Source organism: Cyanistes caeruleus, chromosome 38 (genome assembly GCF_971803275.1).
Source record: "Cyanistes caeruleus chromosome 38, bCyaCae1.hap1.1, whole genome shotgun sequence".
Taxonomy (NCBI): domain Eukaryota; kingdom Metazoa; phylum Chordata; class Aves; order Passeriformes; family Paridae; genus Cyanistes; species Cyanistes caeruleus.
In genome coordinates, this window is record NC_141739.1 from 1,615,373 (window position 1) to 1,639,972 (window position 24,600).

The 24,600-nt window shown below is 63.9% G+C and overlaps 4 protein-coding genes across 10 annotated transcripts; 3 read left to right on the forward strand and 1 right to left on the reverse strand.

Annotated features, from left to right (window-relative positions):
- The first annotated feature begins 28 nt into the window (after nt 1-28).
- MRPS12 (mitochondrial ribosomal protein S12) lies at nt 29-1,095 on the forward strand. Of its 4 annotated transcripts, none has more exons than XM_086872069.1 (3): nt 29-183; nt 298-356; nt 616-1,095. In XM_086872069.1, the coding sequence occupies exons 2-3, from the start codon at nt 308-310 to the stop codon at nt 984-986; spliced, it is 420 nt and encodes a 139-aa protein (XP_086728195.1). In that variant the 5' UTR covers nt 29-183; nt 298-307; the 3' UTR covers nt 987-1,095. The 4 variants fall into 4 exon arrangements, with proteins under 4 accessions (XP_086728195.1, XP_086728193.1, XP_086728192.1 ...); XM_086872067.1 differs by having other exon boundaries at nt 50-183; nt 553-1,095; XM_086872066.1 differs by lacking the exon at nt 29-183 and having other exon boundaries at nt 190-356; nt 553-1,095.
- Nucleotides 1,096-2,387: 1,292 nt separating this feature from the next.
- SARS2 (seryl-tRNA synthetase 2, mitochondrial) lies at nt 2,388-10,043 on the forward strand. The gene is made up of 16 exons (XM_086872047.1): nt 2,388-2,723; nt 5,161-5,256; nt 5,430-5,459; nt 5,536-5,676; nt 6,224-6,278; nt 6,630-6,693; nt 7,104-7,209; nt 7,590-7,637; nt 7,712-7,820; nt 8,497-8,542; nt 8,659-8,746; nt 8,826-8,938; nt 9,025-9,118; nt 9,410-9,502; nt 9,592-9,657; nt 9,736-10,043. Exons 1-16 carry the CDS (start codon nt 2,388-2,390, stop codon nt 9,874-9,876), a joined length of 1,626 nt encoding a protein of 541 aa, XP_086728173.1. The 3' UTR covers nt 9,877-10,043.
- A 130-nt stretch (nt 10,044-10,173) lies between these two features.
- NFKBIB (NFKB inhibitor beta) lies at nt 10,174-13,835 on the reverse strand. 3 transcript variants are annotated; one of them, XM_086872051.1, is made up of 6 exons: nt 13,518-13,834; nt 13,175-13,280; nt 11,381-11,639; nt 10,853-10,941; nt 10,514-10,634; nt 10,174-10,375 (listed from the first exon to the last, which is right to left on the reverse strand). In XM_086872051.1, the coding sequence occupies exons 1-6, from the start codon at nt 13,730-13,732 to the stop codon at nt 10,371-10,373; spliced, it is 795 nt and encodes a 264-aa protein (XP_086728177.1). In that variant the 5' UTR covers nt 13,733-13,834; the 3' UTR covers nt 10,174-10,370. The 3 variants fall into 3 exon arrangements, with proteins under 3 accessions (XP_086728177.1, XP_086728178.1, XP_086728176.1); XM_086872052.1 differs by having other exon boundaries at nt 10,514-10,765; nt 13,518-13,814; XM_086872050.1 differs by lacking the exon at nt 10,853-10,941 and having other exon boundaries at nt 10,514-10,765; nt 13,518-13,835.
- A 72-nt stretch (nt 13,836-13,907) lies between these two features.
- SIRT2 (sirtuin 2) lies at nt 13,908-20,987 on the forward strand. Of its 2 annotated transcripts, none has more exons than XM_086872049.1 (15): nt 13,908-14,094; nt 14,177-14,216; nt 14,605-14,721; nt 15,730-15,771; nt 15,849-15,955; nt 16,046-16,102; nt 16,192-16,260; nt 16,346-16,475; nt 16,692-16,751; nt 16,844-16,899; nt 17,020-17,096; nt 17,186-17,237; nt 18,745-18,809; nt 19,520-19,586; nt 20,321-20,987. In XM_086872049.1, exons 1-15 carry the CDS (start codon nt 13,942-13,944, stop codon nt 20,642-20,644), a joined length of 1,416 nt encoding a protein of 471 aa, XP_086728175.1. In that variant the 5' UTR covers nt 13,908-13,941; the 3' UTR covers nt 20,645-20,987. The 2 variants fall into 2 exon arrangements, with proteins under 2 accessions (XP_086728175.1, XP_086728174.1); XM_086872048.1 differs by having other exon boundaries at nt 13,919-14,094; nt 17,186-17,252.
- Nucleotides 20,988-24,600: the final 3,613 nt, after the last annotated feature.

The window sequence follows — 24,600 nt, forward strand, 5'->3', positions numbered from 1 at the left end:
CTTATATGGGCGGGGACGGCCGTTTGGGGCGGAGCTTAGGGCGGTTTTGGGCGGGGCCGAGTCGCCAGAAGGCGGCTCTGCGGCGATTAGGGCGGGATTAACCGGAGTCTGACCAGTCACCGCACGCATCACGGAGATTGGCATCTCCGCCATCCAATCGCAGCGCTGTGCGCTCGAATCTGGGTAAGATGGCGGCGCGCTGAGGGGAACGTGGGGGTTTCCCGCCGCTCTCCCCTGGCTCCCGGGAGGTTCCCGGTGCCTTCCCTAGGCAGTTCTGACCGCGCATTCTTCCCTCAGAGCCTCGGAGATGTCGCTCCGCGCCTTGCTCAGGACCGCCGCCTCGCTGCCCCGCTGCAGTGCGTAAATTCCCCCTCCTCCCTAAAACCCTCCGCGAAGGCCCTGACGCCTCTCCGCTCCCCTCCGCAGGGCCGTGCCCTCCTCCTAAAACCCTCCGCGAAGGCCCTGACGCCTCTCCGCTCCCCTCCGCAGGGCCGTGCCCTCCTCCTAAAACCCTCCGCGAAGGCACTGACGCCTCTCCGCTCCCCTCCGCAGGGCCGTGCCCTCCTCCTAAAACCCTCCGCGAAGGCCCTGACGCCTCTCCGCTCCCCTCCGCAGGGCCGTGCCCGCTGCCGCCCCCTCCTCACTCCGCCGCCATGGCCACCCTGAACCAGATGCACCGGCAGGGCCGCCCCGCGCCCCCTCCCCGCAAACTGGGGCCCACCCTGGGCCGGCCCCAGATCAAGGGGGTGGTGCTGAAGAACCTGATCCGAAAGCCCAAGAAGCCGAACTCGGCGAACCGGCGATGCGTGCGGGTGCGGCTCAGCACCGGCCGTGAGGTGATCGCCTTCGTGCCCGGCGAGGGACACAACCTGCAGGAGCACCACATCGTGCTGGTGCAGGGCGGGCGCACCCAGGACCTGCCCGGCGTCAAACTCACCGTGGTGCGCGGAAAGTACGACTGCGCCCACGTACAGGCCAAGAAATGACGGGGGGACCTTGGCGTGGAGGTCCTGGGAAGGCGGCTGGCCCAGGATGAGGGTCCCCAGGCGGGGATGTGCCGGGCCTGGTGCTGTTTGGAATAAAAGTTGGTGGTGATGTGGGGTGTGGTGTGTGGTGGGGGTGTTGGGAAGGGTCTTGGGAGCAGTGGGAAGGAGCCTTTGGAGAGACTGAGGTGGTCTGGTGGGCAGGGAAGGGTCTTGGGAGCGCTGGGAAGGAGCCTTTGGAGACTGAGGGGTCCTGGAGGCGCTGGGAAGGAGCCTTTGGAAAGATTGAGGTGGTCTGGTGGGCAGGGAAGGGTCCTGGGAGCGCTGGGAAGTGGCTGAAAGGGCACGGAGGAGGACGGGGAGGGATTCGGGGGTGTTGCTCAGGGTGTTCAGTGAGAGGACCCCGGGGGTGTCACGGGGGTCACCGGGGTGGGGGTCGGTGGGTGACAGTGATTGCACAGAAAATGCCGCAGTGCAGCACAGAGGTGAAGGGTCATTGGGTCATTAAGAGAAATAATATACCTGTCTGTTGTTAAGTGGGTAAAAATAGGTAGAAAGATAAAAGAACTGCCTAGTTCAGGGCCATTTTGTGCATCAGCCACAAGGCCTTGTTTGTACCATGGGAAGGAAGAAATGTACCTGTGTACATTTCCTGCATTTGTGTCCTCGCTCTGCTGCTCTTTGGGCTGTTTGTTTGTCTCTGCAGCTGATGAGTTTCCGTATTCATCTCTAGGAAATTACTTCCACTTTGAACCTCTGAATACACAAACATACACTTTCCTCCGAATTAATTGAAATTAATTTTTAATCTTCTCGCTTCTGACCCTTTGACCAGAACCAAAGAATTCTCTCTCAACTTTGAGTACTGTTAGAAGAATGCCTGGTAATGGGTGGAACTGGCTTTGTAAAGACTTGTTTAAAAAGAACTGTCTTAGTTTAGGGCAGGACAAGGACTGTTCAGGAGTAAGTTGCAATAGATGAAAGATCTTTACGCTTTTTCCACAATCTAAGATACATACATGGTGTTTCCACTCTTCTGAGCTGTAACTTTTGTTTCTCCCCCCCCTCTAAAGCCTCTCCGGGGTCAGCGGGGTCACCGAACCCGGAGCGCTCCGACTCGGAGCCCGGGGGCGTGGCCTAGCGGTGAGGAGGTGTGGTCTGGCGATGAGGAGGCGTGGCCGGGCCATGAGGGGACATGACTCGGCAGTGGGCGGCGTGGCTGGGTTGCGAGGAGGACTGGCTTGGCAATAAGGGGCGTGGCCTGACAGCGAGAAGGCGTGGTCTGGCAATGATGGGCGTGGCCTGGCCATGGGGAGGCGTGACCAAAGCAGCACGGGGGAGGCGCGGTCCGCACGCGCGTCCGGCTCCGCCCCCGGCTCCTGCTCCACGTGACCCACGGCCAAGATGGCGGCGCGGCGGGCGCTGCTGGCGGCGGGGCTCTCGGCGGGGCTCTCGGCGGGCGGGCGGCGCGGGGCCGCGGGAGCCGCTCCCGGCCCGGGTCCCGCTGCCGGGCCCGCGGCGGGGCTCTCGGCGGGGCTCTCGGCGGGCGGGCGGCGCGGGGCCGCGGGAGCCGCTCCCGGCCCGGGTCCCGCTGCCGGGCCCGCGGCGGGGCGGAGCCGCCTGTACGAGCACGTCCGGGAGGGGCTCTCGGCGCGGCCGCAGCTGGACGTGACGGCGATCAGCGAGCGGGACGTGGAGCAGCGGCGTGGGCCGCTGGGGAGCGCCGAGCTCCGGGAGATCGTGAGTGGCGGGGCCGGTTCGGGACGGGGTGGAGACCGTGGGCTCCCCCGGTTGGGCTGTGCGCTCCCCCGGTTGGGCTGTGCGCTCCCCGGTTGGGCTGTGCGCCCCCCGGCTGGGCTGTGCGCTCCCCCGGTTGGGCTGTGCGCTCCCCGGTTGGGCTGTGCGCCCCCCGGCTGGGCTGTACCCTGCCCCGGTTGGGCTGTGCCCTGCCCCGGTTGGGCTGTGCACTCCCGGGTTGGGCTGTGCGCTCCCCGGTTGGGCTGTGTGCCCCGGTTGGGCTGTGCCCTGCCCCGGTTGGGCTGTGCGCTCGCCGGCTGGGCTGTACCCTGCCCCGGTTGGGCTGTGCGCTCCCCCGGCTGGGCTGTGCGCTCCCCGGCTGGGCTGTACCCTGCCCCGGTTGGGCTGTGCCCTGCCCCGGTTGGGCTGTGCACTCCCGGGTTGGGCTGTGCGCTCCCCGGCTGGGCTGTACCCTGCCCCGGTTGGGCTGTGCCCTGCCCCGGTTGGGCTGTGCACTCCCGGGTTGGGCTGTGCGCTCCCCGGTTGGGCTGTGCGCTCCCCCGGCTGGGCTGTGCGCTCCCCCGGCTGGGCTGTGCGCTCCCCCGGCTGGGCTGTGCGCTCCCCGGTTGGGCTGTGCCCTGCCCCGGTTGGGCTGTGCCCTGCCCCGGTTGGGCTGTGCCCTGCCCCGGTTGGGCTGTGCGCTCCCCCGGTTGGGCTGTGCGCTCCCCGGCTGGGCTGTGCGCCCCCCGGCTGGGCTGTACCCTGCCCCGGTTGGGCTGTGCGCTCCCGGGTTGGGCTGTGCACTCCCCGGTTGGGCTGTGCACTCCCCGGTTGGGCTGTGCACTGCCCCGGTTGGGCTGTGCACTCCCGGGTTGGGCTGTGCACTCCCGGGTTGGGCTGTGCGCTCCCCGGCTGGGCTGTGCGCTCCCCGGCTGGGCTGTGCGCTCCCCGGTTGGGCTGTGCGCTCCCCGGCTGGGCTGTACCCTGCCCCGGTTGGGCTGTGCGCTCCCCGGTTGGGCTGTGCGCTCCCGGGTTGGGCTGTGCCCTGCCCCGGCTGGGCTGTGCGCTCCCCCGGCTGGGCTGTGCGCTCCCCGGCTGGGCTGTGCGCTCCCCCGGCTGGGCTGTGCGCTCCCCGGTTGGGCTGTGCACTCCCCGGCTGGGCTGTGCGCTCCCGGGTTGGGCTGTGCCCTGCCCCGGCTGGGCTGTGCGCTCCCCCGGCTGGGCTGTGCGCTCCCCCGGCTGGGCTGTACCCTGCCCCGGTTGGGCTGTGCACTCCCGGGTTGGGCTGTGCGCTCCCCGGCTGGGCTGTACCCTGCCCCGGTTGGGCTGTGCGCTCCCCCGGCTGGGCTGTGCGCTCCCCGGCTGGGCTGTACCCTGCCCCGGTTGGGCTGTGCCCTGCCCCGGTTGGGCTGTGCACTCCCGGGTTGGGCTGTGCGCTCCCCGGCTGGGCTGTACCCTGCCCCGGTTGGGCTGTGCCCTGCCCCGGTTGGGCTGTGCACTCCCGGGTTGGGCTGTGCGCTCCCCGGTTGGGCTGTGCGCTCCCCCGGCTGGGCTGTGCGCTCCCCCGGCTGGGCTGTGCGCTCCCCGGTTGGGCTGTGCCCTGCCCCGGCTGGGCTGTGCGCTCCCCGGCTGGGCTGTGCGCTCCCCCGGCTGGGCTGTGCGCTCCCCGGTTGGGCTGTGCCCTGCCCCGGTTGGGCTGTGCGCTCCCCCGGTTGGGCTGTGCGCTCCCCGGCTGGGCTGTGCGCCCCCCGGCTGGGCTGTACCCTGCCCCGGTTGGGCTGTGCGCTCCCGGGTTGGGCTGTGCACTCCCCGGTTGGGCTGTGCACTCCCCGGTTGGGCTGTGCACTGCCCCGGTTGGGCTGTGAACTCCCGGGTTGGGCTGTGCACTCCCGGGTTGGGCTGTGCGCTCCCCGGCTGGGCTGTGCGCTCCCCGGCTGGGCTGTGCGCTCCCCGGTTGGGCTGTGCGCTCCCCGGCTGGGCTGTACCCTGCCCCGGTTGGGCTGTGCGCTCCCCGGTTGGGCTGTGCGCTCCCGGGTTGGGCTGTGCCCTGCCCCGGCTGGGCTGTGCGCTCCCCCGGCTGGGCTGTGCGCTCCCCGGCTGGGCTGTGCGCTCCCCCGGCTGGGCTGTGCGCTCCCCGGTTGGGCTGTGCACTCCCCGGCTGGGCTGTGCGCTCCCGGGTTGGGCTGTGCCCTGCCCCGGTTGGGCTGTGCGCTCCCCCGGCTGGGCTGTGCGCTCCCCCGGCTGGGCTGTACCCTGCCCCGGTTGGGCTGTGCGCTCCCGGGTTGGGCTGTGCGCTCCCCCGGCTGGGCTGTGCGCTCCCCCGGCTGGGCTGTGCGCTCCCCGGTTGGGCTGTGCGCTCCCGGGTTCGGCTGTGCGCTCCCGGGTTGGGCTGTGCACTCCCGGGTTCGGCTGTGCGCTCCCCGGGCTGTTCTCCCCTCAGGTGCGGACGTGGCGGCGGCTGGGGCAGGTCCGGGACGGCATCGCCCGGCTGGAGGCCGAGAAGGGCCGCGTGGCCCAGGGTGTCCGCAGGATCATGGTGAGAACCCTCCGTTCCCCCTTGGACCCCCAAACTCCCCACAGGGTCCCTCTGGTCCCCCTGGAACCCTCCAGGACCCCCCTGCCTTTCCCCCTAAACCATTCCAAGATGCCCCCAGACCCCTTTCTTGCCCCCAGACCCCTCAGAACCTCCTGACTCCTTTTCCCTCCCAGGCCTCCCACGACAAATCATCGGCCAAGACGGTAGGAATCGAATTTTCGGGGGGGGTCTCGGGGGGATTCTTGCCCCCCCCGTGCCCTCACGGCAGCCCCCCGGCAGCTCCCGGAGTTGGTGGCGCTGAAGGAACGGGGCCGGAGCCTCCGGGGGCAGCTCCGGGCGCTTGAGGCTGAGGAATCTGACCTGGAGCAGAGATTTTACCTGGGGGCTCTGCAGCTGCCCAACAGAACCCACCCTGATGTGGTGAGACCCCAAAAAACCCCCAAACCTCTCCCAGCCCAACAAAACTCTGATGTGGTGAGATCCCTAAAACCTCCCCAAAATCTCCCCAAACCCAACAGAACCCACCCTGATGTGGTGAGACCCCCCAAAACCTCGCCCAAATCCCCCCAAAAATCCCCCAAAATTCACCCCAAAATCCCCCAAAAAATCCTGCCAAAATCCCCCCCAAAATCCCCCCAAACCCACCCAACCCAACAGAACCCACCCTGATGTGGTGAGACCCCCAAAAATCCCCCCAAATATCCCCCCAAAATCACCCCAACCCCCTCCAAACCCAGCCTGATGTGGTGAGACCCCCAAAACCTCCCCAAAATCACCCCAAACCCAACAGAACCCACCCTGATGTGGTGAGACCCCCCCAAAAACCCCCCAAAATCACCCCAAACCCTCCCAAACCCACCCTGACGTGGTGAGACCCCCAAAAATCCCCCCCAAATCCCCCTGACACCCCCCTTTGGTGGTTCGGGGGTCTCCTGGCTCCCCCAAACTCCCCCTTGTGCCCCCCCAGCCTGTTGGGGACCAGAGTCAGGCCCGGCTGCTGGAAGTGGTTGGTGACAAACCAGGTAAAAGGGGTGGAGGGGGTTTTGGGGGGTCCTGGGGGGGTTTTGTTGTGGGGAGAAGGAGGAGAAGGGTCCTTGGGAGGGAAATGGAGGGTCTGGGGGTGATGGGGGATTTGGGGGGGTGATGGGGAATTTGTGGGGGGTGAGGAAGGATTTGGGGGGGCTGGTGAAGGGTTTTGGGGGTAATGGGGGATTTGTGGGGGGTGGTGAAGGATTTGTGGGGGGTGATGAAGGGTTTGGGGGGGAAAAGGAGGGTCTGGGGGGGGTCTCAGGGTTATGGAGGATTGGGGGGAGGTTTGGAGGGTCTGGGGTGACAAAAGGTGACAAAAAATTTCCCCTCCCCCCTTCCCCCAGTGTTTGATTTCAAGCCAAAGGGACACCTGGAGCTGGGGGAGGGGCTGGACATCATCCGGCAAAGGTGAGCAACACCTGCAGGGGGGACAGGCCTGTGCAACACCTGTCCAACACCTGTCCATTGCCTGTCCACCGCCTGTGCAACCCCTGTCCAACCCCTGTCCATTGTCTGTCCATCGCCTGTCCAACACCTGTCCATTGCCTGTCCATCGCCTGTCCAACACCTGTCCATTGCCTGTCCAACACCTGTCCATCACCTGTCCATCACCTGTCCAACCCCTGTCCATTGCCTGTCCATCACCTGTCCATCACCTGTCCATTGCCTGTCCAACACCTGTGCAACACCTGTCCAATACCTGTCCAATGCCTGTCCATTGCCTGTCCAACACCTTTCCAACCCCTGTCCAACACCAACCCCTGTCCACCGCCTGTCCAACCCCTGTCCCACCCCTGTGCCCCGCCTGTCCCCCACAGGCGCCTGTCGCACGTGTCAGGCCATCGCTCCTATTACCTGTGCGGGGCTGGGGCCCTGCTGCAGCACGCCCTCGTCACCTTCACCCTGAGGAAACTGCTCAGCAAGGTGGGGCTGGGCTGGGGGGTCCGGGGGGGATCTGGGGGGATCCAGGGAGGCTCTGGGATGATCTGGGGGGCTCCAGGAAGGCTCTGGGATGATCTGGGGGGACCCAGGGGGTCTCTGGGGTGGTCTGGGGGGACCCAGGGGGTCTCTGGGATGGTCTGGGGGGACCCAGGGGGTCTCTGGGATGGTCTAGGGGGATCCAGGAAGGCTCTGGGATGGTCTGGGGGGCTCCAGGGAGGCTCTGGGATGGTTTAGGGGGATCCAGGGATGGTCTGGGGGTCTCTGGGATGGTTTGGGGGGATCCAGGGATGGTCTGGGGGGCTCCAGGGAGGCTCAGGGGGCTCCCAGGAGGGGGGTGGTCTCCAGCCCTCCCGTTTCCCCAGGGTTTCCTGCCCATGACGGTGCCGGACCTGCTGCGAGGAGCCGTTTTTGTGAGTGAGCTCTGAGCCCCCCCTCGACCTTCCCGGCCCCTCGGTGATCCCAAGTGACCCCCTGTGCCCCCCAGGAGGGCTGTGGGGTCCAGCCCAGCGCTACCCCCTCCCCAGTTTACACCATTGACCCTGCACGCTTCGAGGATCTGTGCCTGGCTGGGACCTCGGAAGTGGGAATTGCAGGTGGGAATTGGGGCAAAACGTGCGGAAATTGGGAAAAGCCGGGGGGTAAATGGAGCAGGGGAGGGGGAGAATCGGGGAGAACCAGGGGAAAACATGTGAAAATTCCCTGGAAATGATTCTTTTATTATTTTTATTATTTTATTTTAATTTTTATTATTTTAATTCCTATTATTTAATTATTATTTTATTATTTTTACTATTTTTATTATTTTTATTATTACCTGGAAATTATTTTTATTTTTATTATGTTAATATTATTATTATTATTATTATTATCATTCCCTGAAAAATATTTTTTAAATTTAAATTATATTTAAATTATATTTAATTTAATTATATTTAATTTAATTTAAATTATATTTGAAAAAAAAAATTTCCCTGGAAAACCAGGGAAGAACATGAGGAAAATGGGAAAAAATAGGGGGAAAAGGGGAAAAAGAAGTAACAATAGGGGGAGAACAGGAGAAAAATGGGGAAGAAAGGGGAGAAGAAGCAGGGAAAATCCAAGAGGAAAAATCATCAGGAGAATGAGCAAATAGGGAAAAAAGGAGGAGGAAAGGCAGGAAAACCATGGGAAAACAGGAAAAAAAATGGGGGAAAGGGAAGAAAACAGGGAAAAAGTGGAGAAAGAGGGGAGCAGATGGATTTAGGGGTCACCCTGTGCCCTCCCATCCAGGCTATTTCATGGACCACGCTGTGCAGCTGCAGGACCTGCCTGTCAGGTACGGGGGTCTTGTGTCCCCCCCAGACCCCTTCCCCTTCTGGGGACCCCACCCCGATTCTCTGGGGGGCTCTGGGATGTTTTGGGGCCCCCCCTTACCCGTGTTCCCCCCACCAGGGTGGTGTGTTCCAGCACCTGCTACCGCGCCGAGACCGACACGGGCCAGGAGCCCTGGGGGCTCTACCGCGTCCACCAGTTCACCAAGGTACTGGGAGCACTGGGAGACCCCTGGGGAGGGGGGGGGAAAGGCAGGGGGTGACCCCCGTGTCCCCCCACCCCGCAAGGTGGAGATGTTCGGGGTGACGGCGGCCGAGCGCGGGACGGAGAGCGAGGAGCTGCTGGAGGAGTTCCTGGCGCTCCAGAAGGAGATTTTCTCGGAGCTGGGGCTCCATTACCGGTGAGGGGAGTTTTTGGGGGAGTCCCCCCCAATCCGTGGGGACCCCGAAATCCATCGTAACTGTTCCCCCCCCCCGGGCCCCCCAGCGTCCTGGACATGCCCACAGAGGAGTTGGGGCTCCCCGCCTACCGCAAGTTTGACATCGAGGCCTGGATGCCTGGACGGGGCAAATTCGGGGAGGTGAGGGGGAGTCTGGGACCCCAACAATTCAGGGAGAGCCCAAATAATGTGGGGAGCACCCTGAAAATTCGGGGAGAGCCCCAGTAATTTGGGGAGAACTTAATTCTGGGGACACCCTAAAAATTCAGAGGTGCCCAGGGTGACCCCCCCCCTTTATTCCCTGTTTATGGCTCCCCTTTCTTCCTGCCCTTGCTGCTGGATCAGGACCCCCATTTTGGGGTGTCCCTGGAGTGGAGGAGAGGGGAGGGAGTACCCAAGACCTCCTGACCCCTCTCCCCCCACCCCCCCAAGATTTCCAGTGCTTCCAACTGCACGGATTACCAGAGCCGGCGGCTGAACATCATGTACAGCGGGGAGGGGGGCCGGCTGAGCCACGCCCACACGGTGGGTGACCCCCCAAAATCCACGGGACAGCTCCAAAACCCTGGGGTGGGGGTCCCTGAGCGCTCCTCTGACCCCATGTGCCCCCTCAGGTGAACGGCACCGCCTGTGCCGTGTCCCGGATGCTCATCGCGCTCCTCGAGTGCAACCAGCTCCCGGTGAGTGTTTTGGGGGGGGTCCCGCGGGAGTCGGGGGGGGTTCGGGGGGGGCTCACCCCACGCTGTGTCACCCCCCAGGACGGCCGTGTCCGGGTGCCCCCTGTGCTGCAGCCGCTGGTGGGGCAGGAGGTGCTGGCCCGGCCCCCTGCCCCCCTCCTGCGCTACATCGGCCCCAACCAGCCCGGGGGGGGCCCCCCCAAAATAGAGGGGGGGTCCTGAGGTGGGGAGGGGTCCCCGTGGAGGAGGCAGAGCATGGCTGGAGCTGGGACATCGAGGGATGGACACGACATGCGGGACAGGGGACACGGGGGACACTGAGAACCCCGTCCCGCGTGTCCCCGAGGTGACAAATCCCGACAATAAAACCTGGAAATCCTCCCCTGCCACACGCCTGTCCTTTGCTCCGTGCATACTGTGGGGACACTCGGGTGTCCCCCAGTGCCACACGTGTGTCCCCCCCACTCCCAAATGTCCCCCCACCTGTCCCCTCCGTTGTCACACTGTCATTGTCCTTGCTCCCAGCACAGCCTCCGCTTTATTTCCCACCGCCCCCCACAGCCCTTGGGGCTCCCCCGGGATTTTGGGGGGCGGGGGCGCATCTTCAGGGGGTCCCCGCGGCTGGGGGTGGCAGGGTCCTCCAAATCCATCCGGGGGGGTCCCAAGGGGTCCCTCAGGCCGGGTAGTGCCCGCTGTTGATGACGATGTCGTCGTACTCATTCTGGGGAAGAAATTTGTGGAGGTTGGAAGGGTTCGAGGTGGGGGGAGCTTGGAAGGGTTTGGGGTCCCCGCGGTGATGCTGGGCTGTCCCGGAGGGCGGGGGGACACTGGGGACGGGGGTGTGTGGTCACTGACTGACCTCGCTGTCCTCGTCTGTGCCCTCGCTGTCGCTGCTGTCGCTGCTGTCGCTGCTGGGGGGGTCGCGGGCCCCGAAGCGGCGCAGGAGGGGCGGCAGGCGGGGGTCGGGGCGGCGCCGGGCGCTGTACAGGGGGGTGAACCCCGAGAACGTGCGGGGGTCCGGCCGCGCCCCGCCCCGCAGGAGGCACTCGGCCACCTCGGGGCTCTGAGCCTCCACGGCCAAGTGCAGGGGGCTGCGGCCGCAGCTCGGCTCCTGGGGGGGGGGGGGGCACGGCGGGGGTCAGGGGGCGGCGGGGACCCCCCCCCAGCCCCGCTTTTGGGTTCTTTTGGGGGCACCCACCGGCCGGTCGGGGTCAGCGCCGGCGCGGAGCAGGAGCTGCACCAGCTCCAGGTCCCGGCGCAGGACGGCCACATGCAGGGGGGTGTAACCTGTGGGGGGGGGGGAAATGGGGATCGGGAATCCCCAAAACCCTGCCTGAGCACGTGGGACCCCCTCCCAATGCCCGTGACCTCCCCCCAAAACTAATTCTGAGAAAACTCTAAAAATTCAGAGGTGCCCAGGGTGACCCCCCCCACCTTTATTCCCTGTTTATGGCTCCCCTTTCTTCCTGTCCTTGCTGCTGGATCAGGACCCCCATTTTGGGGTGTCCCTGGAGGGGGGGGGGGGTACCCGAAACCTCCTGACCCCTCTCCCCCCACCAAACCCGTGCCGTGCCCCCGAACCGCGTCCACCCCAAAACCGTGCCACCATCCCCAAAACGCTGTCCCCCACCCGAAAAACTGAGCGGCCCCTCTAAAAACCCCGATGAGCCCAAATCCGCGCGATCCCCCAAAAACATCCCCCCAACCCACGGTTCCCACCCCGCACCATCGTAGTTGACGCTCTCCAGCTGCGCCCGCCGCTCCTCCTCCTCCTTGCGGGGATCCCGGGGGGGCTCGGGGGGCTCCTCCCGGGGCTCGGGGGGCTCCCCGAGCAGGGCGCGGGCACAGGCGGGGTGCCCCTCTCGGCAGGCGAGGTGCAGCGGGGTGTGCCCGCCCCGCTCCCGCACCGCCAGCCCCGCGCCCGCCGCCCGCAGCCGCCGCACGGCCCCGGCCAGCCCCAGCACCACGGCGATGTGCAGAGCGCTCTGCGGGGAGAAACCACCCCAAACCGCTGTTAAACCAGCCCAAAACCGCTGTTAAAGCACCCCAAAAACCAGCCCCGGCCAGCCCCAGCACCACGGCGATGTGCAGAGCGCTCTGCGGGGAGAAACCACCCCAAACCGCTGTTAAACCAGCCCAAAACCGCTGTTAAAGCACCCCAAAAACCAGCCCCGGCCAGCCCCAGCACCACGGCGATGTGCAGAGCGCTCTGCGGGGAGAAACCACCCCAAACCGCTGTTAAACCAGCCCAAAACCGCTGTTAAAGCACCCCAAAAACCAGCCCCGGCCAGCCCCAGTACCACGGCGATGTGCAGAGCGCTCTGCGGGGAGAAACCAGCCCAAAACCGCTGTTAAACCAGCCCAAAACCGCTGTTAAAGCACCCCAAAAACCAGCCCCGGCCAGCCCCAGCACCACGGCGATGTGCAGAGCGCTCTGCGGGGAGAAACAACCCCAAACCGCTGTTAAACCACCCCAAAACCGCTGTTAAAGCACCCCAAAAACCAGCCCCGGCCAGCCCCAGTACCACGGCGATGTGCAGAGCGCTCTGCGGGGAGAAATCGCTGTTAAAGCACCCCAAAACTGCTGTTAAAGCACCTCAAAACTGCTGTTAAAGCACCCCAAAACCGCTGTTAAAGCACCCCAAAACTGCTGTTAAAGCACCCCAAAACCGCTGTTAAAGCACCCCAAAACCCTCAGCCCCGGCCCGATGTGCGGTGCGCTCGGGGGGTGCGAGGTGCGGCACGATTGGGAGTGTCAAACCCTCACCCAAAATTCCCCCAGAGACTCGCCCCTTCCTCCTGCAGCTCCACCCCGCTGTAACCCCAAATTTCCACCCCTTCCCCACCCCCACCCGACGCTGTGGAGATTTGGGGTGGTCCCAGGACCCCCCAAATTTCTCCCCGTCCCGCACCTGTCCCAGGTGGTTCTGCAGGTCCAGGTAGGGCGAGTGCCGCGGGGTGGTCCCAGGACCTCCCAAACCCCCCGATTTCTCCCCGTCCCGCACCTGCCCCAGGTGGTTCTGCAGGTCCAGGTAGGGCGAGTGCCACGGGGTGGTCCCAGGACCCCCCAGACCCCCCCAAACCCCCCGATTTCTCCCCGTCCCGCACCTGCCCCAGGTGGTTCTGCAGGTCCAGGTAGGGCGAGTGCCACGGGGTGGTCCCAGGACCCCCCAGACCCCCCCAAACCCCCCGATTTCTCCCCGTCCCGCACCTGCCCCAGGTGGTTCTGCAGGTCCAGGTAGGGCGAGTGCCACGGGGTGGTCCCAGGACCCCCCAGACCCCCCCAAACCCCCCGATTTCTCCCCGTCCCGCACCTGCCCCAGGTGGTTCTGCAGGTCCAGGTAGGGCGAGTGCCACGGGGTGGTCCCAGGACCCCCCAGACCCCCCCAAACCCCCCGATTTCTCCCCGTCCCGCACCTGCCCCAGGTGGTTCTGCAGGTCCAGGTAGGGCGAGTGCCACGGGGTGGTCCCAGGACCCCCCAGACCCCCCCAAACCCCCCGATTTCTCCCCGTCCCGCACCTGCCCCAGGTGGTTCTGCAGGTCCAGGTAGGGCGAGTGCCGCGTGTGCCGCAGGATGGACTCCAGGAATTCCTCGTGCTCGTGGATCACGGCCAGGTGCAGAGCCCTGCGGGTGGGCACGGGCTGGGCGGGGCTGTCCCGACACCCCCAGACCCACCGGGGGTCCCCAGGACAGTGGGGAGGGTTCTGGGCGGTTTTTGGGGGGGTTATCGAGGGACCCCCGCGGGGTCCGGCGCTCCCGGGAGGGTCGCACCGGAGCCCCAGGAAGAGCCAGGACCGCGACCCCCCAAGCCCAGGGTGTGTGCGGGGAGGGGGGTGGAAGGTCCCTCGTCCCCGCCCTCACGTGTCCCCGTCCTCGGTGACGAAGCTCAGGACGTGCCGCAGCCAGGCCGCGGGGTCGGCGGGGGTCTCGGGGGACTCCGCTCCGGGACTGGCCGGCAGCGGCGGCCCCAGCGGCCCCTCGCCCAGCGAGCCCAGCCCGCTGTCGCACCACTCGTCGCCATCAGCCCGCTTCGCCTCGCTGGGAGCCGCGGGGGCCGCGGGGGCCGCGGCCGCCATCGCCGGGGCCGCCTCAGGCCGCGGCCGCCATGGCGGAGCGGGGAATCCCCGGCCCGGCGCGTCCCGGGACCCGTAGTCCGCGGCAGCGCTTCCGGGTGTCTCAGCCAATCAGCGGCCTCCGTCTGGCCGCGCCCGCTTCTCCCGCCAACCGGAGCCGCGGGGGGCGCGCGGGGCACGCCGGGAGCCGCCGTGAGGGCGAGGCCGCGCCCATGGAGGAGCGGGGCAGGACCGGGGCCGGCGGGGCCGGGACGAGCCCGGAGGTTGGGGCTGCCTCTCCTCCCGCCCCCGCCGGTGATCCCCCCGCCGTCCCCGCAGCTCCCGGTGCCCGCGAGGAGGAGGCGGAGCAGGACGCCGAGTCTCCGGTAACGCCCCCAGTATCCCCTCGGTCCCCGCCCCCGTGACCGCCCCCGGCAGCCCGGTGACCCCTTGCTCTCCTCCCCGCAGGTGTCTGAGCCCGAGACGGGCGCTTCGGCGGACGCTGACAGTGGGTCTGGGGGCACCGGGGGCCGCGGGGACACCGGAGACGCTTTGGGGACATCACGGGGCCTTTGGGACATTTCGGGGCCTTTGGGGACATTACCGGGCCCTCGGGATATTTCGGGGCCTTTGGGATATTTTGGGGGAAATCTTTGGGGAACTTTTATTGGGCCCTTGGGGCTCTGTGGGACATTTGGGGATATTTCTAGGACGGGGATGTTGGAATGGGACTTTTGAGTCTCTCCGGGGTACTTTGGGCTTTTTTAAATTTTTATTTTAATTATTTTATTTTAATTTAATTAATTTTTGGGGACATTTCTGTGACTTTCTGGGATATTTTGTGGGGTTTTGGGGTGTCTTTGGCGCTGTTTGGGGCCAGCTCGGTGTCCCCGCAGTGGAGCTGCTGAGGACGCTCCTGTCCCGGAGCCTGGGGCTCGGCGGGGACAAACCGGAGCCGGTGCTGGACGAGCTGAGCCTGCAGGGCGTGAGCCGCTTCCTCAAGAGTGACCGCTGTACGGACACCGGCAACCGGAACCGGAACGGGGACACCGGCAACGGGGGACACGGGGAGCGGGGACACCGGGAACGGGAACGGGGGACACGGGGAACGGGAACACCGGGAACGGGAAACGGAACGGGGGAGGGACAACGGGAACGGGCACCAGGAACCGGGAGGGGGACACCGGGAACGGGGACAACGGGAACGGGGAAAATCGGGAATGGGGAGGGACACCGGGAACGGGGGGGGGACAACGGGAACGGGGGGGGGACACCGGGAGGAATGGGGGCCACCAAGAACCGGGAGGAGGAAAATCGGGAATGGGGAGGGGGGAAAATCGGGGATGGGGAGGGGGAGACACCGGGAACGGGAACGGGCACCAAGAACCGGGAGGAGGAAAGTCGGGCATGGGGGGAAGGGGACACCGGGAACGGGAATAGGAACGGACACCAAGAACGGGGAGGGGGAAGCAGGAAAATCGGGAATGGGGAGGGGGGGACACCGGGAATGGGAATGGGAACGGGCACCAAGAACCGGGAGGGGGAAAATCGGGCATGGGGGGAAGGGGACACCGGGAACGGGAACGGACACCAAGAACGGGGAGGGGGAAGCAGGAAAATCGGGAGTGGGGAGGGGGGGACACCGGGAATGGGAACGGGCACCAAGAACCGGGAGGAGGAAAATCGGGCATGGGGGGAAGGGGACACCGGGAACGGGAACGGACACCAAGAACGGGGAGGGGGAAGCAGGAAAATCGGGAATGGGGAGGGGGGGACACCGGGAATGGGAACGGGCACCAAGAACCGGGAGGGGGAAAATCGGGCATGGGGGGGAAGGGGACACCGGGAACAGGGGGCACCAAGAATGGGGAGGGGGAAACGGGAAAATCGGGCATGGGGGCAGGGGGTGCAGCGGGAATGGGGTGGATTTGGGGGTTCACAGTGCGGGGGGGCGGGGGGAAGGGGCGGTTTTGGGGTTCTTGGGGGCAGATTTGGGCTTCACCCTTATGTCCCTCCCCCAGGTAAGAACATCGTGTGCATGGTGGGCGCTGGCATCTCCACCTGTGAGTGCTCGTTGTGGGGGGCGCTGGGGGGGCTCGGGGACACCCGGGGTGGGTCCTGAGCCCCACAACCCCCCCAGCTGCCGGGATCCCGGATTTCCGCTCCCCCGGCACCGGGCTCTACTCCAACCTGCAGAGTTACAACCTCCCCTACCCCGAGGCCATCTTTGAGATTGGTTTCTTCAAGGTACACCCCCCTTTCCTCCCCAAATTCTGAGGGGGGGGCTGGGTTTCTGGGGGCTCTCCAAGCCCCCCCTGACCCCCCTGTGCTCCCCAGAAACACCCAGAGCCCTTTTTCGCCCTTGCCCGTGAGCTCTACCCAGGCCAGTTCAAGGTAATTAATATTCTCCCAAACCTCCTTCCAACCTCTCTCCTCACGTGGGGGCCCAAGAATCCCCCAAATGACTCCCCAAATTCCCCCAGCCCACCGTGTGTCACTACTTCATGCGGCTGCTGCAGGACAAGGGGCTCTTGCTGCGCTGCTACACCCAGGTAGGGCACAACTCCCTCTCCCCTGGCTGGTTTGGGGGTCACGGGGACCTTGGGGACCCCCTGATGTCCCCGTGGCGCCCCCCAGAACATCGACACTCTGGAGAGGGTGGCAGGGCTGGAGCCGGAGCTGCTGGTGGAGGCTCACGGCACGTTCTTCACGTCCCACTGCCTGCGCTCCTCGTGCCGCCAGCGCTACGACCTGGCCTGGATGAGGGGTAGGGGAGGGCTCTGGGGGGCTCCCGGGTGCTGGGGACCCACGGGGACCTCCCCTCGTCCTCCCACAAGTGGCTGGGGGAGTGTCCCCCTCTGCTTTGCCTCGGGGTGGTAAAGGCGGGTTGTTCTTCCCCAGCACTCCCCAAATTTTCCTGTGCGCCCCCAAATGCCCGTGCCCCCTTTCCCCACTGAGCTTCCACCCTACCCCTGTTTTCCAGAGAGGATTTTCTCCTCCCTGGTCCCGAAATGTGAGAAGTGCCAGGGGCTGGTGAAGCCTGGTGAGTTTTGGGGGGTGCTGAGCAGGAATTTGTGGGGGGGGAAGGGGTCTTCACACCCCCCCCCCCCCTCACCTGCCACCCCTCTTCCCCAGACATTGTGTTTTTTGGGGAGAACCTCCCCTCGCGCTTCTTTACCCTCCTGGAGTCGGTGAGTGGGGTTTGGGGGGGCCCAGAATTCCCCTACCCAGCATGAATTTGGGGTGTGGGGGGGTGCTGAGGTCACACAGGGAGCCCCCAACCCCCCCAGTGACGCCCCCTCCCTCAACAGGACTTTGAGAAGGTTGACCTTCTGCTCATCATGGGCACCTCACTGCAGGTGCAGCCCTTTGCCTCCCTCATCAGCAGGTGAGAGCCCTCCTACAACCCCTAGAACCTTCTAGAACCCCTCCCGGACCCCCCACCCCAGACCACCCTGAGACTCTCTGCTCCTGCAGGGTCCCCACCAACACCCCCAGACTCCTGATCAACAAGGAGAAGACGGGGCAGGTGAGGGGGGGACAGGTGAGGGGATGGGACAGGTGAGGGGGGGGCAGGTAAGGGGATGGGACAGGTGAGGGGGGGACAGGTGAGGGGATGGGACAGGTGAGGGGATGAGAGGTGAGGTGGGGACAGGTGAGGTGGGGGCAGGTGAGGGGGGGACAGGTGAGGGGATGGGACAGGTGAGGGGATGAGAGGTGAGGTGGGGACAGGTGAGGTGGGGGCAGGTGAGGGGATGGGACAGGTGAGGGGATGGGACAGGTGAGGGGGGGACAGGTGAGGGGATGGGACAGGTGAGGGGGGACAGGTGAGGTGTGGGACAGGTGAGGGGGGGGCAGGTGAGGGGGGACAGGTGAGGGGATGGGACAGGTGAGGGGGGGGCAGGTGAGGTGTGGGACAGGTGAGGGGGGGCAGGTGAGGGGATGGGACAGGTGAGGGGGGGACAGGTGAGGGGGGACAGGTGAGGGGATGGGACAGGTGAGGTGGGGGCAGGTGAGGTGTGGGACAGGTGAGGGGGGGCAGGTGAGGTGGGGGCAGGTGAGGGGATGGGACAGGTGAGGGGATGGGACAGGTGAGGTGTGGGACAGGTGAGGTGTGGGACAGGTGAGGGGGGGACAGGTGAGGTGGGGGCAGGTGAGGTGGGGGCAGGTGAGGTGGGGGCAGGTGAGGTGTGGGACAGGTGAGGTGTGGGACAGGTGAGGGGGGGACAGGTGAGGTGGGGGCAGGTGAGGTGTGGGCAGGTGAGGTGTGGGACAGGTGAGGGGGGGACAGGTGAGGGGGGACAGGTGAGGTGTGGGACAGGTGAGGTGTGGGACAGGTGAGGGGGGGACAGGTGAGGTGTGGGACAGGTGAGGTGTGGGACAGGTGAGGTGTGGGACAGGTGAGGGGGGACAGGTGAGGGGGGGACAGGTGAGGGGGGACAGGTGAGGTGTGGGACAGGTGAGGGGATGGGACAGGTGAGGGGATGGGACAGGTGAGGGGATGAGAGGTGAGGTGGGGACAGGTGAGGTGTGGGACAGGTGAGGGGATGGGACAGGTGAGGGGATGGGACAGGTGAGGGGATGAGAGGTGAGGTGGGGACAGGTGAGGTGTGGGACAGGTGAGGGGATGGGACAGGTGAGGTGTGGGACAGGTGAGGGGGGGACAGGTGAGGTGTGGGACAGGTGAGGGGGGACAGGTGAGGGGGGGACAGGTGAGGGGGGACAGGTGAGGTGTGGGACAGGTGAGGTGTGGGACAGGTGAGGGGGGGACAGGTGAGGGGGGGCAGGTGAGGTGGGGACAGGTGAGGTGGGGGGCAGGTGAGGGGGGACAGGTGAGGGGGGGACAGGTGAGGGGGGACAGGTGAGGTGTGGGACAGGTGAGGTGTGGGACAGGTGAGGGGGGGACAGGTGAGGGGGGGCAGGTGAGGTGGGGACAGGTGAGGTGGGGGGCAGGTGAGGGGATGGGACAGGTTGGGAGGCACTGGGGGGGTCTTGGAGCAGTTTCCTCCCCTTGTCACCCCTTCTGTCTCCCCCAGAGTGACCCCCTGATGTCCCTGATGGGCTTTGGAGGGATGGACTTTGACTCAGACAAGGCCTACAGGTATGGGCGGGGGGGGGCTCTGTCCTCCCCCCCGTGGTTTTGGGAACTGGACTGTGGCTCTGGAGACCCTCAGAGGGGTTTTGGGACCCCCAGGGTGGTTTTGGGGACCCTCAAAGGGGTTTTGGGGACTCTCAAAGAGGTTTTGGGGACCCTCAAAGAGGTTTTGGGGACCCTCAAAGAGGTTTTGGGACCTCCAGGTGGTTTTGGGGACCCTCAAAGAGGTTTTGGGACCTCCAGGTGGTTTTGGGGACCCTCAAAGGGGTTTTGGGGACTCTCAAAGAGGTTTTGGGGACCCTCAAAGAGGTTTTGGGGACCCTCAAAGAGGTTTTGGGACCTCCAGGTGGTTTTGGGGACCCTCAAAGAGGTTTTGGGACCTCCAGGTGGTTTTGGGGACCCTCAAAGAGGTTTTGGGACCTCCAGGTGGTTTTGAGGACCCTCAAAGAGGCTTTGGGACTTCCAGGGTGCTTTTGGAACCTCCCAGGGTGGTTTTGGGGACCCTCAAAGTGGTTTTGGGACCCCCCAGAGTGGTTTTGGGGATCTTTGAAGGTGGTTTGGAGCATTCCCATAAAGGTTTGGAACACTCCAAGGTACTTTTGGGGCCACTCAAGGTGGTTTTGGGGTGATTTTGAGCACCCTCAAGGTGGTTCTGAGGCCCCCCAGGATTTTTAGGGCCCCCCAAAGGTGACTTTGGGGTCCCTGTGTCCCCGCAGGGACGTGGCCTGGCTGGGGGACTGTGACAGTGGGTGCCTGGCTCTGGCTGAACTGCTGGGCTGGAAGGTACCCCCAAACCCTCCTGGGACCCCCCCCGAACCCCCAAACCCTCCTGGGACCCCCCCCGAACCCCCAAACCCTCCTGGGACCCCCCCCCGAACCCCCAAAACCTCCTGGGACACCCTCTGAACCCCAGACCCTCCTGGGACCCCCCCCTGAACCCCAAACCCTCCTAGGATCCCCCCCTGAACCCAAAACCCCCCCCCCCCCAAACCCTCCTGGGACCCCCTCCGAACCCCCAAAACTCTCCTGGGACCCCCCCCGAACCCCCAAACCCTCCTGGGACCCCCCCTGAACCCCAAACCCTCCTGGGACCCCCTGAACCCCAAACCCTCCTGGGACCCCCCCTGAACCCCAAACCCTCCTGGGACCCCCTGAACCCCAAACCCTCCTGGGACCCCCTGAACCCCAAACCCTCTGGGACCCCCCCCAACCCCCAAACCCTCCTGGGACCCCCCCGACCCCCAAACCCTTCTGGGACCCCCCCGACCCCCAAACCCTCCTGGGACCCCCTGAACCCCAAACCCTTCTGGGACCCCCCCGACCCCCAAACCTTCCTGGGACCCCCCCGACCCCCAAACCCTTCTGGGACCCCCCCGACCCCCAAACCCTCCTGGGACCCCCTGAACCCCAAACCCTCCTGAACCCCAAACCCTCCTGGGACCCCCCCGACCCCCAAACCCTTCTGGGACCCCTCAAACCCTCCCGGGACCCCCCTGCCCCCCGTGTCCTCCCCTCAGGAGGAGCTGCAGGAGCTGGTGCGGAGGGAACACGCGGCCATTGATGCCAAGGGGGGGCACCCCCAAAATGAGGACAAGGATGGGGGGAACCCCAGAAGGAGCCTGGGGGACGAGGCCAAGGCTCACAGGGACCCCGAGGAGAGCCTGGGGGACAAGGAAAAAGCTCCAGGTGACCCCAAAAAGAGCTTGGGAGACAAGGGCAAGGCTCAAAGTGACCCCAAAAAGCCCCAAGGGGACAAAGCCAAGGCTCAAAGTGACCCCAAAAAGTCCCAGGGCAGCAGCGAGGACCCTCCAGACAGCACAGGGGGGACACCCCAAAATTAAATGGTCACAGAGGAGATTTTGGCTTTGTGTTGTCACTGGGGGTTGGAGGGGGGGTGGAGGGACTTGGGCACTTTTTTTCCTTAAAGGAAAAGAGAATAAAACAAAAGAAAAATACGGGAAAGAGGGAAAATAAGTTAGGAAAGAGAATGGGGAGTTTTGGGGTGAGAAAAGGGGTATTTTTCCTCCTTTAAAAAGGGGTGTTAGAGCTCCAAAATGTGGGAATTCACAGGGAGGGCGAAGGGGGAAGCGCGTGGAAAACACTGAAAGCTGTAAAGTTTCTCACTTTTGTACCTACTGGGAAATAACATTGATTTACATTAAAAAAAAATAGTTTCAAGGTAAAGCTCCGTTTCTCTGTGTGATACCCGTGGTTTGGGATGGGAGAGTGTGTGTGGATCGTTGGGGCTGGAAAACGCAAATGTGAATTTTTTGGAGTGGCAAATAAGCCAAAATCAGCCAAAATTTGGATTGCAGCTCCATAATCCAAGGTTTTTTCCTGGGAAAACGACAGAGGGCTCTGGCTGGGCTGGGCCCCTCGGAGCTGCCCCCGAGGTGGGGATGGGAAATGTCCCTTCCTGGGGGGAGGAATTGTAATCCTTCTAAATGTAATTGCAATTTAATTGTAATTTAATTGTAATTTAATTGTAATGGTAATTTAATTGTAATTGTAATTTAATTGTAATTGTGAATTCTGTAATTCACCATTACAGAATATTCCGAGGGCCATGGAGTCCAGGGAACCAGCAACGAGTTCCTCCTGGCCCTGCCCTCGCTCTGGGGCTGACAGCAGCCCCAGCTGTGAGGATGAGGAGGGAACAGGACAGCCCCAGGTGTGAGGATGAGGATGAGGAGGGAGCAGGACAGCCCCAGGTGTGAGGATGAAGATGAGGAGGGAGCAGGACAGCCCCTGGTGTGAGGATGAGGAGGGAACAGGACAGCCCCAGGTGTGAGGATGAGGATGAGGAGGGAGCAGGACAGCCCCAGGTGTGAGGATGAGGATGAGGAGGGAGCAGGACAGCCCCTGGTGTGAGGATAAGGATGATGAAGGCTCAGAGCAGCCCCAGGTGTGAGGATGAGGAGGGAACAGGACAGCCCCAGGTGTGAGGATGAGGATGAGGAGGGAACAGGACAGCCCCAGGTGTGAGGATGAGGATGAGGAGGGAGCAGGACAGCCCCAGGTGTGAGGATGAGGATGAGGAGGGAGCAGGACAGCCCCTGGTGTGAGGATAAGGATGATGAAGGCTCAGAGCAGTCCCAGGTGTGAGGATGAGGAGGGAACAGGACAGCCCCAAGTGTGAGGATGAGGATGAGGAGGGAACAGGACAGCCCCAGGTGTGAGGATGAGGGTGATGAAGGCTCAGAGCAGCCCCAGGTGTGAGGATGATGAAGGCTCAGAGCAGCCCCAGGTGTGAGGATGAGGAGGGCTCAGAGCAGCCCCAGGTGTGAGGATGAGGAGGGAACAGGACAGCTCCAGGTGTGAGGATGAGAATGATGAAGGCTCAGAGCAGCCCCAGGTGTGGGGATGAGGATGAGGAGAGGGTGGATCCTGCCCGGGGCTGTTTTAGGGAAAGAATTTCCCTCAGCTCACCTGGGCACGGAGCAGCTGGAGAACAGAGGTTCATGGTGGGCTCCTGGGGGTGTCTCATGGAGAACAGAGGTTCATGGTGGGCTCCTGGGGGTGTCTCATGGAGAACAGAGGTTCATGGTGGGCTCCTGGGGGTGTCTCATGGAGAACAGAGGTTCATGGTGGGCTCCTGGGGGTGTCTCATGGAGAACAGAGGTTCATGGTGGGCTCCTGGGGGTGTCTCATGGAGAACAGAGGTTCATGGTGGTCTCCTGGGGGTGTCTCATGGAGAACAGAGGTTCATGGTGGGCTCCTGGGGGTGTCTCATGGAGAACAGAGGTTCATGGTGGGCTCCTGGGGGTGTCTCATGGAGAACAGAGGTTCATGGTGGGCTCCTGGGGGTGTCTCATGGAGAACAGAGGTTCATGGTGGGCTCCTGGGGGTGTCTCATGGAGAACAGAGGTTCATGGTGGGCTCCTGGGGGTGTCTCATGGAGAACAGAGGTTCATGGTGGTCTCCTGGGGGTGTCTCATGGAGAACAGAGGTTCATGGTGGGCTCCTGGGGGTGTCTCATGGAGAACAGAGGTTCATGGTGGGCTCCTGGGGGTGTCTCATGGATCAGAGGTTCATGGTGGGCTCCTGGGGGTGTCTCATGGAGAACAGAGGTTCATGGTGGGCTCCTGGGGGTGTCTCATGGAGAACAGAGGTTCATGGTGGGCTCCTGGGGGTGTCTCATGGATCAGAGGTTCATGGTGGGCTCCTGGGGGTGTCTCATGGAGAACAGAGGTTCATGGTGAGCTCCTGGGGGTGTCTCATGGAGAACAGAGGTTCATGGTGGGCTCCTGGGGTGTCTCATGGAGAACAGAGGTTCATGGTGGGCTCCTGGGGGTGTCTCATGGAGAACAGAGGTTCATGGTGGGCTCCTGGGGGTGTCTCAGGGAGAACAGAGGTTCATGGTGGGCTCCTGGGGGTGTCTCATGGAGAACAGAGGTTCATGGTGGGCTCCTGGGGGTGTCTCATGGAGAACAGAGGTTCATGGTGGGCTCCTGGGGGTGTCTCATGGAGAACAGAGGTTCATGGTGGGCTCCTGGGGGTGTCTCATGGAGAACAGAGGTTCATGGTGGGCTCCTGGGGGTGTCTCATGGAGAACAGAGGTTCATGGTGGGCTCCTGGGGGTGTCTCATGGAGAACAGAGGTTCATGGTGAGCTCCTGGGGGTGTCTCATGGAGAACAGAGGTTCATGGTGGGCTCCTGGGGTGTCTCATGGAGAACAGAGGTTCATGGTGGGCTCCTGGGGGTGTCTCATGGAGAACAGAGGTTCATGGTGAGCTCCTGGGGGTGTCTCATGGAGAACAGAGGTTCATGGTGGGCTCCTGGGGTGTCTCATGGAGAACAGAGGTTCATGGTGGGCTCCTGGGGGTGTCTCATGGAGAACAGAGGTTCATGGTGGGCTCCTGGGGGTGTCTCATGGAGAACAGAGGTTCATGGTGGGCTCCTGGGGGTGTCTCATGGAGAACAGAGGTTCATGGTGGGCTCCTGGGGGTGTCTCATGGAGAACAGAGGTTCATGGTGGGCTCCTGGGGGTGTCTCATGGAGAACAGAGGTTCATGGTGGGCTCCTGGGGTGTCTCATGGAGAACAGAGGTTCATGGTGGGCTCCTGGGGGTGTCTCATGGAGAACAGAGATTCATGGTGGGCTCCTGGGGGTGTCTCATGGATCAGAGGTTCATGGTGGGCTCCTGGGGGTGTCTCATGGAGAACAGAGGTTCATAGTGGGCTCCTGGGGGTGTCTCATGGAGAACAGAGGTTCATGGTGGGCTCCTGGGGGTGTCTCATGGAGAACAGAGGTTCATGGTGGGCTCCTGGGGGTGTCTCATGGAGAACAGAGGTTCATGGTGGGCTCCTGGGGGTGTCTCATGGAGAACAGAGGTTCATGGTGGGCTCCTGGGGGTGTCTCATGGAGAACAGAGGTTCATGGTGGGCTCCTGGGGGTGTCTCATGGATCAGAGGTTCATGATGGGCTCCTGGGGGTGTCTCATGGAGAACAGAGGTTCATGGTGGGCTCCTGGGGGTGTCTCATGGAGAACAGAGGTTCATGGTGGGCTCCTGGGGGTGTCTCATGGATCAGAGGTTCATGGTGGGCTCCTGGGGGTGTCTCATGGAGAACAGAGGTTCATGGTGGGCTCCTGGGGGTGTCTCATGGAGAACAGAGGTTCATGGTGGGCTCCTGGGGGTGTCTCATGGAGAACAGAGGTTCATGGTGGGCTCCTGGGAGTGTCTCATGGAGAACAGAGGTTCATGGTGGGCTCCTGGGGGTGTCTCATGGATCAGAGGTTCATGGTGGGCTCCTGGGGGTGTCTCATGGAGAACAGAGGTTCATGGTGGGCTCCTGG

Bases quoted from the DNA above. Each gene is read 5' to 3' on its own strand.
- MRPS12 (XM_086872067.1), top strand. From the start codon at position 308: ATGTCGCTCCGCGCCTTGCTCAGGACCGCCGCCTCGCTGCCCCGCTGC. The intron at 357-552 runs GTGCGTAAATTC...TCCCCTCCGCAG, and splicing joins CGCCTCGCTGCCCCGCTGCA to GGCCGTGCCCTCCTCCTAAA.
- SARS2 (XM_086872047.1), top strand. From the start codon at position 2,388: ATGGCGGCGCGGCGGGCGCTGCTGGCGGCGGGGCTCTCGGCGGGGCTC. The intron at 5,677-6,223 runs GTGAGACCCCAA...GTGCCCCCCCAG, and splicing joins ACAGAACCCACCCTGATGTG to CCTGTTGGGGACCAGAGTCA. The intron at 7,638-7,711 runs GTGAGTGAGCTC...TGTGCCCCCCAG, and splicing joins TGCTGCGAGGAGCCGTTTTT to GAGGGCTGTGGGGTCCAGCC.
- NFKBIB (XM_086872052.1), bottom strand. From the start codon at position 13,732: ATGGCGGCCGCGGCCCCCGCGGCCCCCGCGGCTCCCAGCGAGGCGAAG. The intron at 11,640-13,174 runs GTGCGGGACGGG...TTCTCCCCGCAG, and splicing joins TGCAGAACCACCTGGGGCAG to AGCGCTCTGCACATCGCCGT. The intron at 10,942-11,380 runs GTGCGGGGTGGG...CCCCCCCCACAG, and splicing joins GGAGAGCGTCAACTACGATG to GTTACACCCCCCTGCATGTG.
- SIRT2 (XM_086872048.1), top strand. From the start codon at position 13,942: ATGGAGGAGCGGGGCAGGACCGGGGCCGGCGGGGCCGGGACGAGCCCG. The intron at 15,956-16,045 runs GTACACCCCCCT...TGTGCTCCCCAG, and splicing joins TTGAGATTGGTTTCTTCAAG to AAACACCCAGAGCCCTTTTT. The intron at 16,900-17,019 runs GTGAGTGGGGTT...CTCCCTCAACAG, and splicing joins TCTTTACCCTCCTGGAGTCG to GACTTTGAGAAGGTTGACCT.